This window comes from Palaemon carinicauda, chromosome 13, assembly GCF_036898095.1.
Source record: "Palaemon carinicauda isolate YSFRI2023 chromosome 13, ASM3689809v2, whole genome shotgun sequence".
In the NCBI taxonomy this organism is placed as follows: Eukaryota; Metazoa; Arthropoda; class Malacostraca; order Decapoda; family Palaemonidae; genus Palaemon; species Palaemon carinicauda.
In genome coordinates, this window is record NC_090737.1 from 94,872,451 (window position 1) to 94,887,450 (window position 15,000).

At 39.7% G+C, this 15,000-nt stretch overlaps 1 protein-coding gene across 1 annotated transcript in view; it reads right to left on the reverse strand.

Annotated features, from left to right (window-relative positions):
* Positions 1 to 10,667: 10,667 nt before the first annotated feature.
* Positions 10,668 to 15,000, reverse strand: part of LOC137651714 (KRAB-A domain-containing protein 2-like) — a 66,969-nt gene continuing 62,636 nt past the window's right edge. The window contains exon 2 of the mRNA XM_068384934.1: positions 10,668 to 10,685. Coding sequence (XP_068241035.1) covers positions 10,668 to 10,685 — 18 coding nt within the window. The remainder of the gene's footprint in view (positions 10,686 to 15,000) is intronic.

Here is a 15,000-nt window from a genome sequence, read left to right on the forward strand (position 1 = left end):
GAGGCATGCTTCAAAGTGAGGAAGAGGTGCAACATGCAGCAATGCAGAGGCACTGGGGCAAAACTAGAAGCTGTATTGCCTGAAAGCCATCCTTGGTAAGGATCCTATTGCTAGGCCATCTGTTCTTCTGGTTATGGTCAGAGTTTTGGGTATTAATTACAAGACACCAGATCAGAGCTGCACCACTATGGAACCTATAATAAGATATACAGGGGTGTAAGAGAAATATAGAACCAATCTTAATGTCGCTTGGCCATGACGGCATAAGAGCAGCGGATTTTAGAGCTGCGACTAGTGAAGATATAACAGATATATAGAGATTCTTAGCACAAAAATAGCCAAAACAGACTGGCTTAGTTACACAATTCTGACTAAGCGTTTAGCTGAATGCATTCTTTCTTCGGTGCAACAGAAGGGCTTCAAGACTGATAGGGAGTCCGTTGCAACTTTATATTGCTAAAAGACTTAGGAGTGGGAGTGAAAAGGCCTCTTATCACATTCATCAATTTCAAGAGGGCCTTTGACACTATTAGCCACCAGGACTTCTGGATACCTGGAGAGAGGCTGGGCTGGATGGAGAAGCAACCCAGTACCTTGAAAAGTTTTATAACAAGATCAGCACATGTTGCTGCTGTCACATCAAGGGAGGCTGTCCCCCTTACTTTTCAATCTGCCCTTGGATTGTGTGTGAAGAATTTTTCTTCACTTCTTTTTCATATTTTTGTCTCTCTCCTAATAATACTGTAGCTACCCCTTAAATGTTATCTCCTTCATTAAGTTTTCATTATCCAAACATCAGGAAAACTATTCTAAATCAAATAAGCTTAACAGTAGTGTAAGCCATGCTCGTGATGTCACAGCGTAGATACGCACAGCAAAGGCCTTAGTAACCACGGCGTATGTTGGTTCTTTCCTTAAACTACGTGGGTAGATTTTAAATTCCTAAACTGATTTAAATATAATTTTCAATACTGCTGAATTAAATGAATCTTTTATTTCTCAATACCAATTAAGGTTTGTTAATTTTAAGATGTATGCCTATTGCACCAGCCCATTGCTTATTTCTCATTTTAACTAAATTCTTAACAAGCCAGAATAGGTAGGATAATTGTATATATAAACTTCCTTACAGCAGCAAGATTTCTCTTGAGTATTTAGTACAAAATCCTGCCTCCTATGCACTTCTTGCAACAACATATTATCCTGTCCTTAAGTCCCGATATGGCATCTCCACTGGGTAACCATGAGCATCATGGCTGTCACTTGTTTGGAAAGGTGAAGCCAGGTGACCTCTCTCAACTTTAACAATAGCCCATTCGTTCGGAAGTCCCCGTGACCGACTGACCTGCTTGTCAGTTAATCAGTGCACCTCTGGCTCACCCCACCCCTTCCCTCTTCCCAAAACTCGACTCAAAGAGGAGTCCTGCCGGTCGGAGAGATAGAGAAGAAGAAGAGCCTGTTAAATCATATCTTCCAAAGTGAGAATTCTTGGGGTGAGCCAGTCAAAAGTGCTATGTGCCAACTTTTGCAACGTTCCGGTCAACAGGCATTAAGGGCAAAGGACAAGATGTGCAGGTACCATGTTGTGGCCACTTAGTTAGTCCCCCATTCTAAGTTTAGACTAATTTTAACTTGAGTAGGGAATCTGGCTATTACATAATTTGGACTGTGTGCTGTGGGATTGTGTATATATTTTTTCGATATAATTTTTGCTTTTGAGACTAACAGTCTCTGGGTTACATGGGCCACGTGTCCAGCCCAATTCTGATTATTAATTATTGCAGAAGACCACGTTTCTAAGTAACCATTTTTATTATTTTGAATTTCTTTTCATTGCATCACATTTTATTTGACACCATTTTTGTGTTTGTTCAGATGTCTGTTTTTATTTAATGTAAATTTGTAAAATCAATCAATATTAGGTTAATTAAACCTCCTTCGTATTTTTACTCCCTCATTTATTTCAATGTGAAAGGAGTAAGCCTATGTAAGTCTATAAGTGGTTTCAGTGAGGAACTTTGTATTAATATATCTGCTTCGAAGGTAAAGATCCATATCTAACTTTTCAACTTTACTTTACATCACTGCTCCCCTTTTGGGTTCTGTCTCTAATTACATTAACGTAAGATTTCTGTCCAGCATCTCACTGGGGTCACTGGGACGGAGTCGAAACAGAGCCTAAGAGTGAGATGACTATAGACCTGACAAAGCTAGAGTAAGCCATAAATTTCTTTTATTTTCACGTGTGGAGTTCTCCGGCCTCTGGACAGTTAAATTTCCCCCCTTTTGTATTTAAGAGTGATGGTTAGGGAACTGCATCAGTAAAGTTATTAGCAGGGTGTTTGTGCCCCGAGTGTAAGTGCTCATTATCCTCCCCTGATGATCTTTGTGTAACTGACGTAGGGAGCCTTTCCCGGACTAAGTTCCCACTCAAACATTTAAATAAATAAAAATTCTCCACAGTGTACTCTTAAGGCTCCCCGAAGGCATAGAAGTAACCTAAGCGGGGAAGGGATAAAATTCTTACCGTTTGCCGACATCTGTGCTGTAGCACAGCCGAGAGTTGGTTTAGCAGTAGTAGTCATTGTTCTAAATGGGAAAAGGAAGCTGGATTTTGAGCCAGACTGGGGGAAATGTGACATAGCAGCTATTGTTGGTGATCGGTTAAGAAGGCTTCATACACTGATACCAGTTGCTTTATGTATGAAGAGGAAAACATTCCAGCCACAAGTCCCGATGGATTCTACAAGTGCCTTCAAATGGAAGTCAGGCTTGTGGTCAATGTGAATGAGACGAAACTGATGGACAGGGCTAAAGAAGAGCCGGGGAACCTTCAGGTTCCACTTTCCATACCAGAGCAGACATGTTGGTCCTTGATAAATGAGCTTATCACACTACTAAAGCACATAACATACATACCGAGTTAAAATACCACTACTTTAGAGGTGTAAATAATAAGATTTGAAAGTTCATGAAGAGGAGCTTACACCTACCTAGCATTACTCCATTGGCAACATTCTATGCAGGACCTGCAGTGGGAGGTTTCTGCATTTTCAATTTCCCTGAAACGATACAAAAAGCCCTGCATGAATGATATTCAAGACTGGCCAGGTCTCCAGATTTTATGGTAGCATGAGTGGCTACAGGAATGGCTGAAGACCATCAGGCCTTTGTTGCCATGAACTGGAGAGCAAGGCTCTACAATTATTGACTGTTGTGGATAGAGAAATCTTAAAGACTTTAACCAGAATGGCTTGACGAGGGTAGCATGTGTGTAATAAAATGTAATACATACGGTAATGCCATCAAGCTAAAATTGAGTATTTTAATAACACAAGCCTGAAGCACAGGAGGCAGATAGAAAACCAACCAATGAGATGTTGGTTGTAATGCCCTGGGAACCATACATCATAATATGCAGAATGGCTCAGCCATCCAGCCATGGAGGATATGGAGGTATGACAATACATGTATCAACACCAGCAGAGGATTAAAAAATGAAATAGGGTTTAATACATTGAACACACCACATATTTCAACAGTACATGGGCTTCATAAGACCAATCTAGTAATCTGGAAGGAAGGAGAAGAAAAGGTAATTTTTCAGTAAATAAATGCAAATGCCAATGCTAAGGGCCAAAGCCCTTTTGACAAAGCACAAATCAGCAAATTAACAGATTGTGTAAAGATGGGAGTAGAATAACTCATTATTACAGTGCCCTCATTAAGGGCTTTAACAGGGAACTGACAAGTAGTGCTGTCAGGGGGTACTATTAACTTGTGCTAGAAGCTGAAACTGCAGCAGACAGACCTGGACCTCTTAACTTCCAAGATTCTGGAAGGATTGTCCATATAGGCAACTTATATGGGCAAGTCTGAGGTGGTGACTAACATATACTGGAAGTGTTTCACACTGTAACAGTATTTACTTTTTTATATATTGCTCTCCCCACACACTGATAACAGAACCTGATAAGCTTGTCTTCGTGCATTAGTTTGTTTGAACTTTCATGACATTCTTGCTCGGAAATGCTTGTATATAAACTCATTTTCTGTTGAAATGAAGTTAGTTGCATTAATCTCATCTGTTATAACTTAACAGCAACCTCACACAATTGGTGACTGCCGGAGTGACCAACTCCCTTCTGCCTGCCCCCTCCCTGCTGTGTCATACAGTATTATGAAGCCACTCTCAAACCCTGACTTTCCCATGGTTTCATCGTGCCGAAGTTCAGTTTTGCATCAAGGGCATAACTCACTCAAGCACCAAAGCAGACTATTTTTTCGCAGCGATTACAGAGGACGCTTTCCTGGAAATCTCAGATTGGCATAGAGTCTATGGGGGCAACCTAATAGCTAATGACGCCCCTAAGGCATAACAGTGAGAGCACTACCTGCCATCGCCAGCTGCCTGTATACCCACGCTTTTTCACTTTTCTCAACTACCATTGAGGACCAAAAGGCTTTACTTGACCTCTGAGAAATAACCAGTATCGCTTGCCTGCAACCTGTCACAAATGGCTCTCCTCACGAGGTGAACCTACTTCATACCCTTTGGGTACAACGCCTACCCGAATTTGCACTCTCTGCCATCCCCATGTAAATATCTTTACCGTGGAAGACCTGATGAACAAAGTCAACGCCATTATGGACAGCCACCTCATCTCCAAGACTTCCATCTTGACAAAGAGGGCAAGCACTCAACATCAATCGAAGCCGATGTGAATGCCGAAGGATGGAATTTGGTAGGGGACACACGCCCACCCAGTGACGTTGTGGAGTGGCAACAAAGCCGCTCACCACCCACATATGCCACCCCTCACTCACTCCCCAACCAACAACCTCTTCAGTCACTTACTGATGCCCATCGACAGCAGTTAGAATATTACCACTCCAAATTTGCGGCTGTGGTAAAGAAATGTGCGAATAGTTGTCAGTAGCCAAAAACTAAGTAGGCCATTGCTTGTGGCATTGGCCTCCCCTATCACAAATCTTTTAATTTTACACAATGTAGGCACAGCTGAGAGATTTTTGGTAAACACTGGTGCTTGCCGTTCTCCTGTATAAAGGATACTCTTCAGGACATGATCAGTCTAAGTCTGCTGACGTCCACCTGATAGCTGCCAATACATCTAAGATCCCCAACCATGGGTATGAGACCATCACATTATCATTTGGAAGAACCAAATATCATTGGAAGTTTCTCGTAGCTGACATTACCCTGCCAATCCTCGGTGAGGATTTCTTTTATTTCCACCTTCTGGTTGATGATGCTCACCGACAGTTATTTAGAGCAGACTCCTACTGATCAATACCTCTTCAACCAGGCCCCTCCAACTTTCCTCTCCACATCAGCACACCCATGGATGCCTTCACCGCCACCTCGCGTTTTACCCGAAAGTCATCTGTCAAGAACTTCACCAAATACCGATGGTTCGCACCAAACTCAGTTTATCACTATATCAAGACAATATGGCCCCGAGTGTTTGTCAGACACAGGTATCTAGCGCCGGATCGTTTGGCAGCCACTAAACAAATGTTCACTGAAATGGAGGAAATGGGACTTTGCCGTAAGGCTTCAAGCCAATGGTCATCACCCCTACATATCATCCTGATGAAAGACTGTTCCTTACGCTGTTTTGGGGACGAGGTGTCTGAACGTGCAGAGAGAACAGGATTACTACCCTCTCCCAAACAGCAACCAACATTACTCCCTATTAACACAAAGCTTAGGTTTTCTCCACACTCGACCTCCTGAAGGGATATTATAAAGTAACCTTGAACCCAGCAAATATCCCCAAGCCCCCCATCACCACCACCTTCAGCAAATACACCTTCAATTACTCATGTTTTGGCTTTCGTAATACTGGGGCTACATTTCAATGCCTCATGGATGGCATCTTAGTGGACCTCTCCCTATGCGTTTGTTACCACCTACAACAGAACAGCCTTGTAGCCACATACAATAAGTGTAGCTTTAGCACTAACAAAGTATTCGTTCTTAAGGCAACGATCACTACTGAAGGAGTTCACCCGCGCCCTGAGAAGGTAGCAGCCATTCAGAACTTCAAAATGCCATTGACCGCCAAAGCACTGCAAGAATTCTTGGGAATGATCAACTATTATCACTGGTTCCTGCGCAGCAATCCCATGCCACATGCTCCCCTCCTCTCCATCGATGGTAGTAAACTAGCTATTGGTGCAGTAATCAAACAGGTGGTCAATGGCTTGCCAGCCCATCAATCTTATTCATTATAAAAACTGAAGACGTCAGAATCCAGTTAATCTTCCTTCAACAGCGAATAGCTGGCAGTGCATTTGGCTGTCCATCACTTTCGTCATTTCTTAGAAAGTATGCCCTTCGTCGTTTGCATGGACCACATGCCTCTGGTGCCCACCTCTTCCTGACAGTAAAGACTGTTACGCCAGTCAACTCCGACATCTCACTGCATGTTTGAATATAATTGCACCCTTCAATACATCCCTGAGAAAACTAATCTCATTGCCGACACCCTGTTAAGAAAAACATTGGCCACCATTCACCTGGGATTGGGTTACTACACCTTGGCAGCAGCCCAGTGAAAAGATCCAGAGTAACAAGTAAGCCGGACACCCAGCACATCCCTCCTTTGGGAAGACATTACCCTCGACAACCCTTACACCTCTGATGTCAGTACTGGCCGACTACGACCATGGATGCCTTGCTCCCATGCTCCGACAGGTGTTTTTCATCAATGACCTTCCACATCCATTGCACCTATTTACTGCACAGCTACTGAAGATGAAGTTAATTTGGCACGGCATTACTAATGATGCTAAAGATTGGGTACACATCTGTTCTTCATGCCGAACTTCAAAAATTATCTACAGATTTCCTCAACCTCAGCGGCGTTTTACCCCACATTCATGTCGACGTAGTAGGTCCCCTGCTCATATCAAAAGGACATCGTTACCCATTACCGTCATTGACTACTCCACGTGTTGGCCTGAAGACATTCCCATGCTAACTGCAACGTCTGCCTCATGAACAACTGCCTTACTCTTAGGGTGGATAGCAAGATTTGGTATACCTGAGCATATATCTGACAGGTATATCACTTTCACCTCTCAATTGTGGACTTCATTAGCTAATCTCCCTACACAACCACCTAAAAACCTGTAACAAATGGAATGGTTGAAAGTTGCCATTGTATCCTCAAAGTAACTTTGATGTCCCAATGCAATGACTCCAACTGGTTTACCCAGCTTTCCTAGGTCCTCCTGAGACCACTCCTAAAGATACCCTGGATGTCTCAGCAGCTGAAATGGTGTATGGAGACTCGTTGGTCATCCTTGCTGAATTTTTTTCTGTCTGCAACCTGCTCCAACAATTTCCAGCACCTACGTCATTTTGTGGAAAATTTTACTCCATGCTGCCAAGACTTACACAAATTATTCCTTGTTCTAACTTAAAGTAGTTATGTCCAACGGATTACCCAAAATAAACACAAAGGATGTGGAAGAGCTAGATGAGGCAGGAGTGCACACACTTCTTGCACGCTTTCTTCAGGGCCAAGATCCTGGAGGCCAGGTAGACAGAAGCTGCAGCTTACTCTTCAACAGTACTGAAAACCACACCAACAAATGCCATGTTACCCGTCATGGCAGCGGCCAACACTTTCAGCAGCCTCTCTGCCAATGGAGCACCAACTATGGCAGCAGCCAACACTTTTAGCAGCCTTTCTGCCGATGGAGCACCAACTATGCCAAAGAGGGGCCACAATTCAAGTCTAGTTCATCATCACTACTTGGAACAGCAATAGGAGACCGGAGAGGATAAGGCAGAAAAGATACCTTCACTAATGGAAGGTGATACCTGCACTTTCCCTGAGAAAAGCCCAGACAGAAAGTCTAGGCTTGCTCTACCCCACCATTTCCCACAGGGGCTCTAGCCCAGGAAGACCAGAGGCAGAAGAAAAGGAGCATCTTTAGCATAATCTTGGGAATCACCAGTGATAATACTGAAGAATTCCTCTTAGGCTCCTCCAATTTCTTAGCAAACTCAACCTACTGTAAAGGTGGCCACGACCTGCATTCAAAACAAGGGGATAACTGTAAGCTACAGTCATGTCCTCGGCAAAAAACACAAAGATGGAGGGGTTCAACATCAGGTTTAGACAACCCTGCTATTTTCCCCATTTAAATAGCAAAGCAAACTTTTAAACCAGCCATCAATGAAGCTACTGCAAGAGTAAGTCTGTACTGCTTGTGGCAGAAGTCAAAAGCATATAGTTGACCGATGGGGGATATTACCTTCCATCCACTGGTAGTTATAAATACATTGTTAAAACTTTACTGTAATTTTCCTGTTAAAGGACGATGATTTGTATCAGTGTAGGATCAAATAGGACAAAATTGGAGAATATTTTTTTATTTTTCCGAAATATAACAACCCAAGTCCTTTGCAAAGAATTGAATTACAGTGAAGCTTTTTAACAAGGCATAAAGAGGTGACATGTAGCTACCGGCCTGGAGCAAGGAAGCCCCGGCACCATGTTGGCTCATTGAACACTTGCTTTGATTGGAGCCAGGACTTTCTAAGAGGTAAGTGCCGGTGGGAAAGTACAAGTAAATGATTCGGGTTTGTATAAATAGGAAAGATACAAATTACCTCTAAATTGGTCATTTGTTCCAGGCCCAAATACAAACATTTGTCCTTTACATAGGAGACTTGTCCTTAAGTAGGAGGAAGTTCCAATTCCAACTAATTACGTACTTATCCCAGGCTACCAAAACGTAGACCTTGCGAGTGGTATAAGGAGGTAATGCTTCCTACACCTTGTGCACTGGTAGTTTAACAACAACAGCGGGTCCAAGGCCCATGGAAAACTAACCAAAGCAGAATATATGTTGTCACCCATCTGCCAGATTGGCATCTTAATTTTGTATATAGCTCTAATTTTCATTTTTTTGTGGAAATGTACAGTTCATTCCTGTACCTGTTTTTAAGACCCCTGGCTGTATCTTTAGTCATCCCGTTTTCAGAGTGCTTTTGTTTGCCCCGCCTTCTTTCAGTTTTCTTCGGACCACCTATTTCATGCATAAACAGTCTCACCTGGTCCTCTACTGTGATAAGTGTCCTATTGGAGTAGCTGTCTTCTTATTCTTCAGTTTTCGTATTGTATTTATGTTGTTTTACATAAATCTTGAGTGAACCTTAGTGAAACTGATAATGTAACTTATATTTAAAATTTAGTATATTAAGGTTTATTGATTTTGGTATTTGTGTGGTGCGGGAATGTTTGAGTGTTTCCTAGTTTATGCGGTAAGAAAGGGATTGACTTAATTATGTAAACTGTTTCAATATTGAATATTAAAATGTTAATTTTTGTTCTGTTTTGAAATTAAACCTTTCCTTACTTATTTTATGTGACCTAAGGAAGAACTTTTTATTCTCTGAACCTTGGCCATAAAGCCGTCACATAAATTGGGGAAACGAGATAGCTCCCGGACAGGCCCCCAATTTATGTGACTGCGTGTTTCTCCAACAATGCAAATTGTCTCTCTGATTCTAACCCTTGAGCTTCCGTTAACCTCTCAGATTCTAACCTTTGAGCTTCCACTAATCTCTCAGATTCTAATTTCTGTGCCGCAAGTTTCTCGCGTTCAAGGGAAATCCGCTCATATTCTAACTGCTGCTCTAGTTTCTTAGCATTTGGGATACTAGCTAACTCAGCAGAGGGATCCGCAACAAACTTCTGAACGTTAAATTGAGCCATGGTTAAAGTTAAAGAAAACTTCCTTTCGGTAACAATTGAATTCCTGTTTTACAATTATAATAGATTAACATGTTCCTGCTGCCATTCAAGTAAATGCATTACAAAACACAATACAAAATTATCATTTTAGCGAGTATATAGTTTCCCGACAAAATTAAACAACAAGCATTACAAGTAATAAGATTATTTTGGGGTTTTTAGGGAAAAGGGACAGTCCCGATTCAAAAGCAAAAGGTAATAAAGAACACGAGGGAGTAAAAACAATTTTTACATTCCCGATTCAAGCTGATATGGAGGATCTAAGGAAATAACCCGTTGGTCATAAACAAGCGTTATTTACTCGAAACAACTTGAATGACAACTTACAAACTTTGTACGTCGGCGCAAAGAAAAAATAATTTAAATAAAGGTTTAAACGATTCGTCACCTAGTCTAAACTACCGATCCTGGTATCGTCCAACCCAGGGGAAATGACTGCACAAGTCGTAGTTTTAATTATATAAGGACGAAATATGGATAAGAGCTTCCAGATAGCTCTCCTGAGTCTCGAGGAGTCGTTGACTCATGAGGGCGAAAATGAAAAATATACTACTGTGTTAATATTACCCAAAAGAGCAAACCGTCTATAAACAATAATACGAACATGGTTTCACAGTGCGCACATATATATCATTAACCCTAATAACAGGTATTCAGAATGTTTACAATAAATCTTGAGTGAAACTAAAAACATTGAACACTATTTGCGGTGACAATTGTCTAACTTGGGTGCAACAAGCTAGGGTAGGAGAGTGTTTCAAAACTAAAAAAGAATGATAGCGATGAAACTAGGCAAGGAAAGGAGGCAGACAGTTACTCACTTGACAATCCTAAGCATCAATCTATATGGGTAACTGTCGCACAATCTGATCAATCAACACCACTGACCTGAAATAAAAAAAAAAAAAGAATTAAAACCAAAGAAAAATTATGCTAAAGGGACAATACTTAAGAATCAATTTTGGTATTGGTATAAACTGTGTAAGCAGTACTTATGAGAAAAGAAATCCAAGCACCAGCTACAGAAGTTATATCATCTCCTATATGGTAAAATGGGGAAAGTAAATTAAAAAAAATCTACCAGATGGGTGCTAACCAATTAGAACAGGCTGATAAATTTCTAGAATTTGAAAAAAAAATAGTATTAAATATAATTTGGTCACTTACAGACATTCCATATCAGACTGGTGCTGTACCAGATGCACAGATAAGATTAAAAGAGATTTGATGATAAATCATGACAAAAGATGAAGTCACCAGGATTGTTAGAGGAGTAAAGAAAATTTCTGCAATTGGTCCGATGCCAACATTTCAAGTACAAACACAATAGTAAATTCTAATATCCATGACTAACTTTCTTAAATCTAAGAAAGTGGCTAAAGTTACACTTGTTCCGAACAGTGCTCCAGATTATCAGGAATTAAGCTCAAAGAACTATTTTGAATCTATGCTTCATTTCAAAAGTGCTAGAATATGTAATTCTTGAACAAATATTGTAGTTGGTGACTTAGAAAGTATTGAAGGAATATTATACATCCATTCTGCATATAAATAATCATATTCTACGTAGAGAGTTTTTTCTGTTATAAATAAACTGCCGGAAATGGGGGATGAGAACAAATGTGGTATCTTGATATTAGCCTATCTTAGCACTGCTTTTCATACAGTTGTGCATGAACTTTTACCTAAGGCTTTATAGTCTACTGGTATTGAAGATCAAGCTTTGAGTATCTAAAAGATTATTTGATTGACAGAAGCTACTGTGTAAAAAATTGGAAACTCATATGAACCATTAAACAGAGGATTAACCTCAGCGAAGTGTACTAGGCTTAATCTTATTCTCTATCAATACTATAAGTCTATCAAAAGTGCCACAGATGTATGAAGTTTGAAATATTAGAGGATGATACACAATTTTATTTTTAAAAAATACTGATGATAATGCTGAGAATTTAATCCAGGATCTTGACAGTGTAATGGAAAAGATGGCACTTAAACAGATAAAATTAAATTAAAATAAAACCCGAGTTTACCGTGATTAAAGGAAACCCTAAAGAAACTTGGTTGACACCCAAATAAATATCCACTGTCCCATTATCCAGTATAGAGTTTGTGACCTGGGGGTATTGACTAATTTATCTCTCGGTGCTCAAATAAATATAGTAAAAAACGTTGGATATCGCAATAAACATTTTGCTTTTCTAGACTTATCTGGAAGAATATTCTGTGAAGATATTTGAAATTAACTGTTATTATCAGGATTGACTACTGTAACTCCATTTACTACAATCTACCTAAAGTACAACGTAAGAAATGACAAAACTTAATAAACAGAGGAACAAACCTGTAAAAAATGTGTTCCATCTCAAGAAAGGATTACTCCTATGCTAATTGAATTGCACTAGTTGTCTGTTAATAAAGCTAGAATAGAATTTAAGAATTGTGCAATAACCCAAGTTATCAGATGGGGACATCTAAAATATCTGAGAATTGCTACACATTGTGCAGCCAACGAATCATTTAGACACGAAAATAGCTGTTTTCAAATTATTGGAGTCAAGAATTATGTCTACAGTACTGTCAGTTCTAGAGCTTTCAAACATGCGGTCGCAAGACTATACAACAAGCTCGCACTAGACATCAAAAAGACTGAAGATATTAAGGATTACAAGAAGAAATTAATTACTTTTCTTAGTGCTTCAATAATATGGATTTGACAATTGACACAACATACGGTGAGTATAACTATTACTATTACTATTATTACTAGCTGGTGTGTAAATATCATTATTATAACTCTTATTATTATTATCACTAAGTAAGCTGCAACCTTAGATAGAAAAGCAGGATGCTATAAGCCCAAGGGCTTCAACAGGAAAATACTCCAGCGAGGAAAGGAAAGTGGATAACACTGTCCTCAGAATTCTTGAGACAAAATTATACCACATGCCACAGGCAATTTTTTTTTTTAAAGAATACTTACTTTTAGGGGTTTATTTCTCGCCCTCCATCAAACACTAAAAGTCTGTTCAGGAGGGCCTTGGGTGTGAAAATAATTTCTTTCCAGTTAATATTTTGCTCTGTATCTTTTCAGTTATTCGCTAGCATTTGTATTCAGGGTTAATAGTTTTCAGATCACTATTATAACACTTTCCAAAAAGATAAGTCTTCGTGTTTTTCTTAAAAGCTGCCACATTTTTGCTATTCTTGACATCAAGTGGAAGGTCGTTGAAGAGTCTCGGTGCAGCATAACTAAACGTTCTTGCTCCTATTGCATGATTCACACTAATTTCGAATAGTCTATATGGGTCATCAGCATGTCTAACTCTTACAGCTGCGCTAGTAGCTTGAGGGTAGGGGACCAAGCAATCACGAAGATATTTAGGCTTATCACTTGTAAGTGCTTTGTGAGTCAACAAACAAATCTTAAATTCAATTCTAGCCTATATAGGTAACCAATGTAGATCGATCAATGCAGGAGTTATTCTCTCCCGAAGTTTAATGCCTTTTATCAGTCTACCCGCTCGGTTTTGCAAATTTTGAAGCTTTCTTAGTAGTGTATTGGGCAATTTACAGTACAGAGAATTGCAATAATCAAGCCTTGATATTACGTGACAATCATTAAAATTTTTGTACTGCCCTCTGTTAAATATTTCCTAATAAATGCTATGTTTCTCAGGTGATAGTTACACACTTTTACTGAGTTCACTATTTCATCCCTCATTGACAAATTACAATCTATCAGTACACCCAAATTTTTCACAACAGGCACAATCCTAACATCAGCGTCACCAATTTTTATACTTTGAAATAACTGGTAATTCTTCAAAGCCACCTTTGTGCCAAAAAACATACATTCTGTCTTATCATCATCTAATTTAAGCTTTTTCCTCTGCATCCATGTTTTTATTTCAGTCATTATCTCATAAATTTTCTTTTTTGTATCTTTAGTTGAAATTGAAAGGTAGAACCGAGTATCATCTGCATATAGTTTAAAGCCTACTTTAAACTATGCATGGTATTGAAATGCTTCTTAAACACTACAAAATAGAATATGTTTAAAGTTGTAGGAATTTATTTGACGGTCCCAAAATTGTTTCTTTAATAAATGTGAATGGAGTGTGCAAACACACAATTTAAAAAATAACAAGAGCAAGATCAGTATTGAAAAATGTGAACGAGTTACCCTCAAGCAAGAGAACTCTACCACAAGACATTGGAAGGCCATGGTACAGAGACTATGGCACTACCCAAGACGAAGGAACATTATTTGATTTTGGAGTACCCCTCACCTAGAAGAGCTGCTTACTATAGTCAGTCTTCTCCCCTTGCCAAGAGGAGAAAGTAGCTGCTGCACAATTACAGTGCAGTAGATAACCCCTCGACTGAAAAAGAATTGTTTGGTAACCTAATTGTTGTCAGGTGTGTGAGGACAGAAAAAGTGGAAAGAATAGGCTGGACTATCTCGGTGTATACACGTGTAAGCAAGGGAAAAATGAGCTGTAACCAGAGAAAGGGGTCCAATGTAGTACTGTCTGACCAGTCAAAGGACCCAATAACTCTCTGGCAGTAGTATCTCAACAGATCTCTGGTGCCTTGGGCAACCTACTGCCTAAGAATGTATGAGTCACAGATCTTTTGGGTCCTGTAGGGGACACGGTTTCTCTGCATTATAGGACTAGAAAAACAGCTCTTAAAGCAAATTTAAACAAGTAAAGAAAACCGAATTAGGCTACACTTAGGAACTTTTTTAAGCTAAAACAAATCGGGACAACAAATAAGGACACTGCTGATCAGTAAAGGACCCAGCTTTATCCAAGACAAGGCCAATACAAAAAGGTTAGTTGAACAGAGGATTATCCTCGAATCCCCGTTCTGGGCTCATCACGCTCGCTAAAGCTTCATTCACGAACCCAGGTGCTGACAGAGAGATAAGTTTTTTCAGACATTACCTATTTGATAAAGTTAGGTCAGAAATATTCAGTTCAATCAGCCTTTTGTTTAGGCAGTGATTTGATTTCTGACAAGTATCTGAAATGTTGGCAAAATCTAGTACAGAATTTCAAATAGATACTTTGGAAAAGGTCATAAACGTAATGACTTCTTTAAAAGTAAAATTACAGAAAATAAGAATTTTGAACAAATTTCAAAGAGGCATAATTCTTTCTAGTGGTTTAAAAAGATCGAGGAGATGCAAGAATAA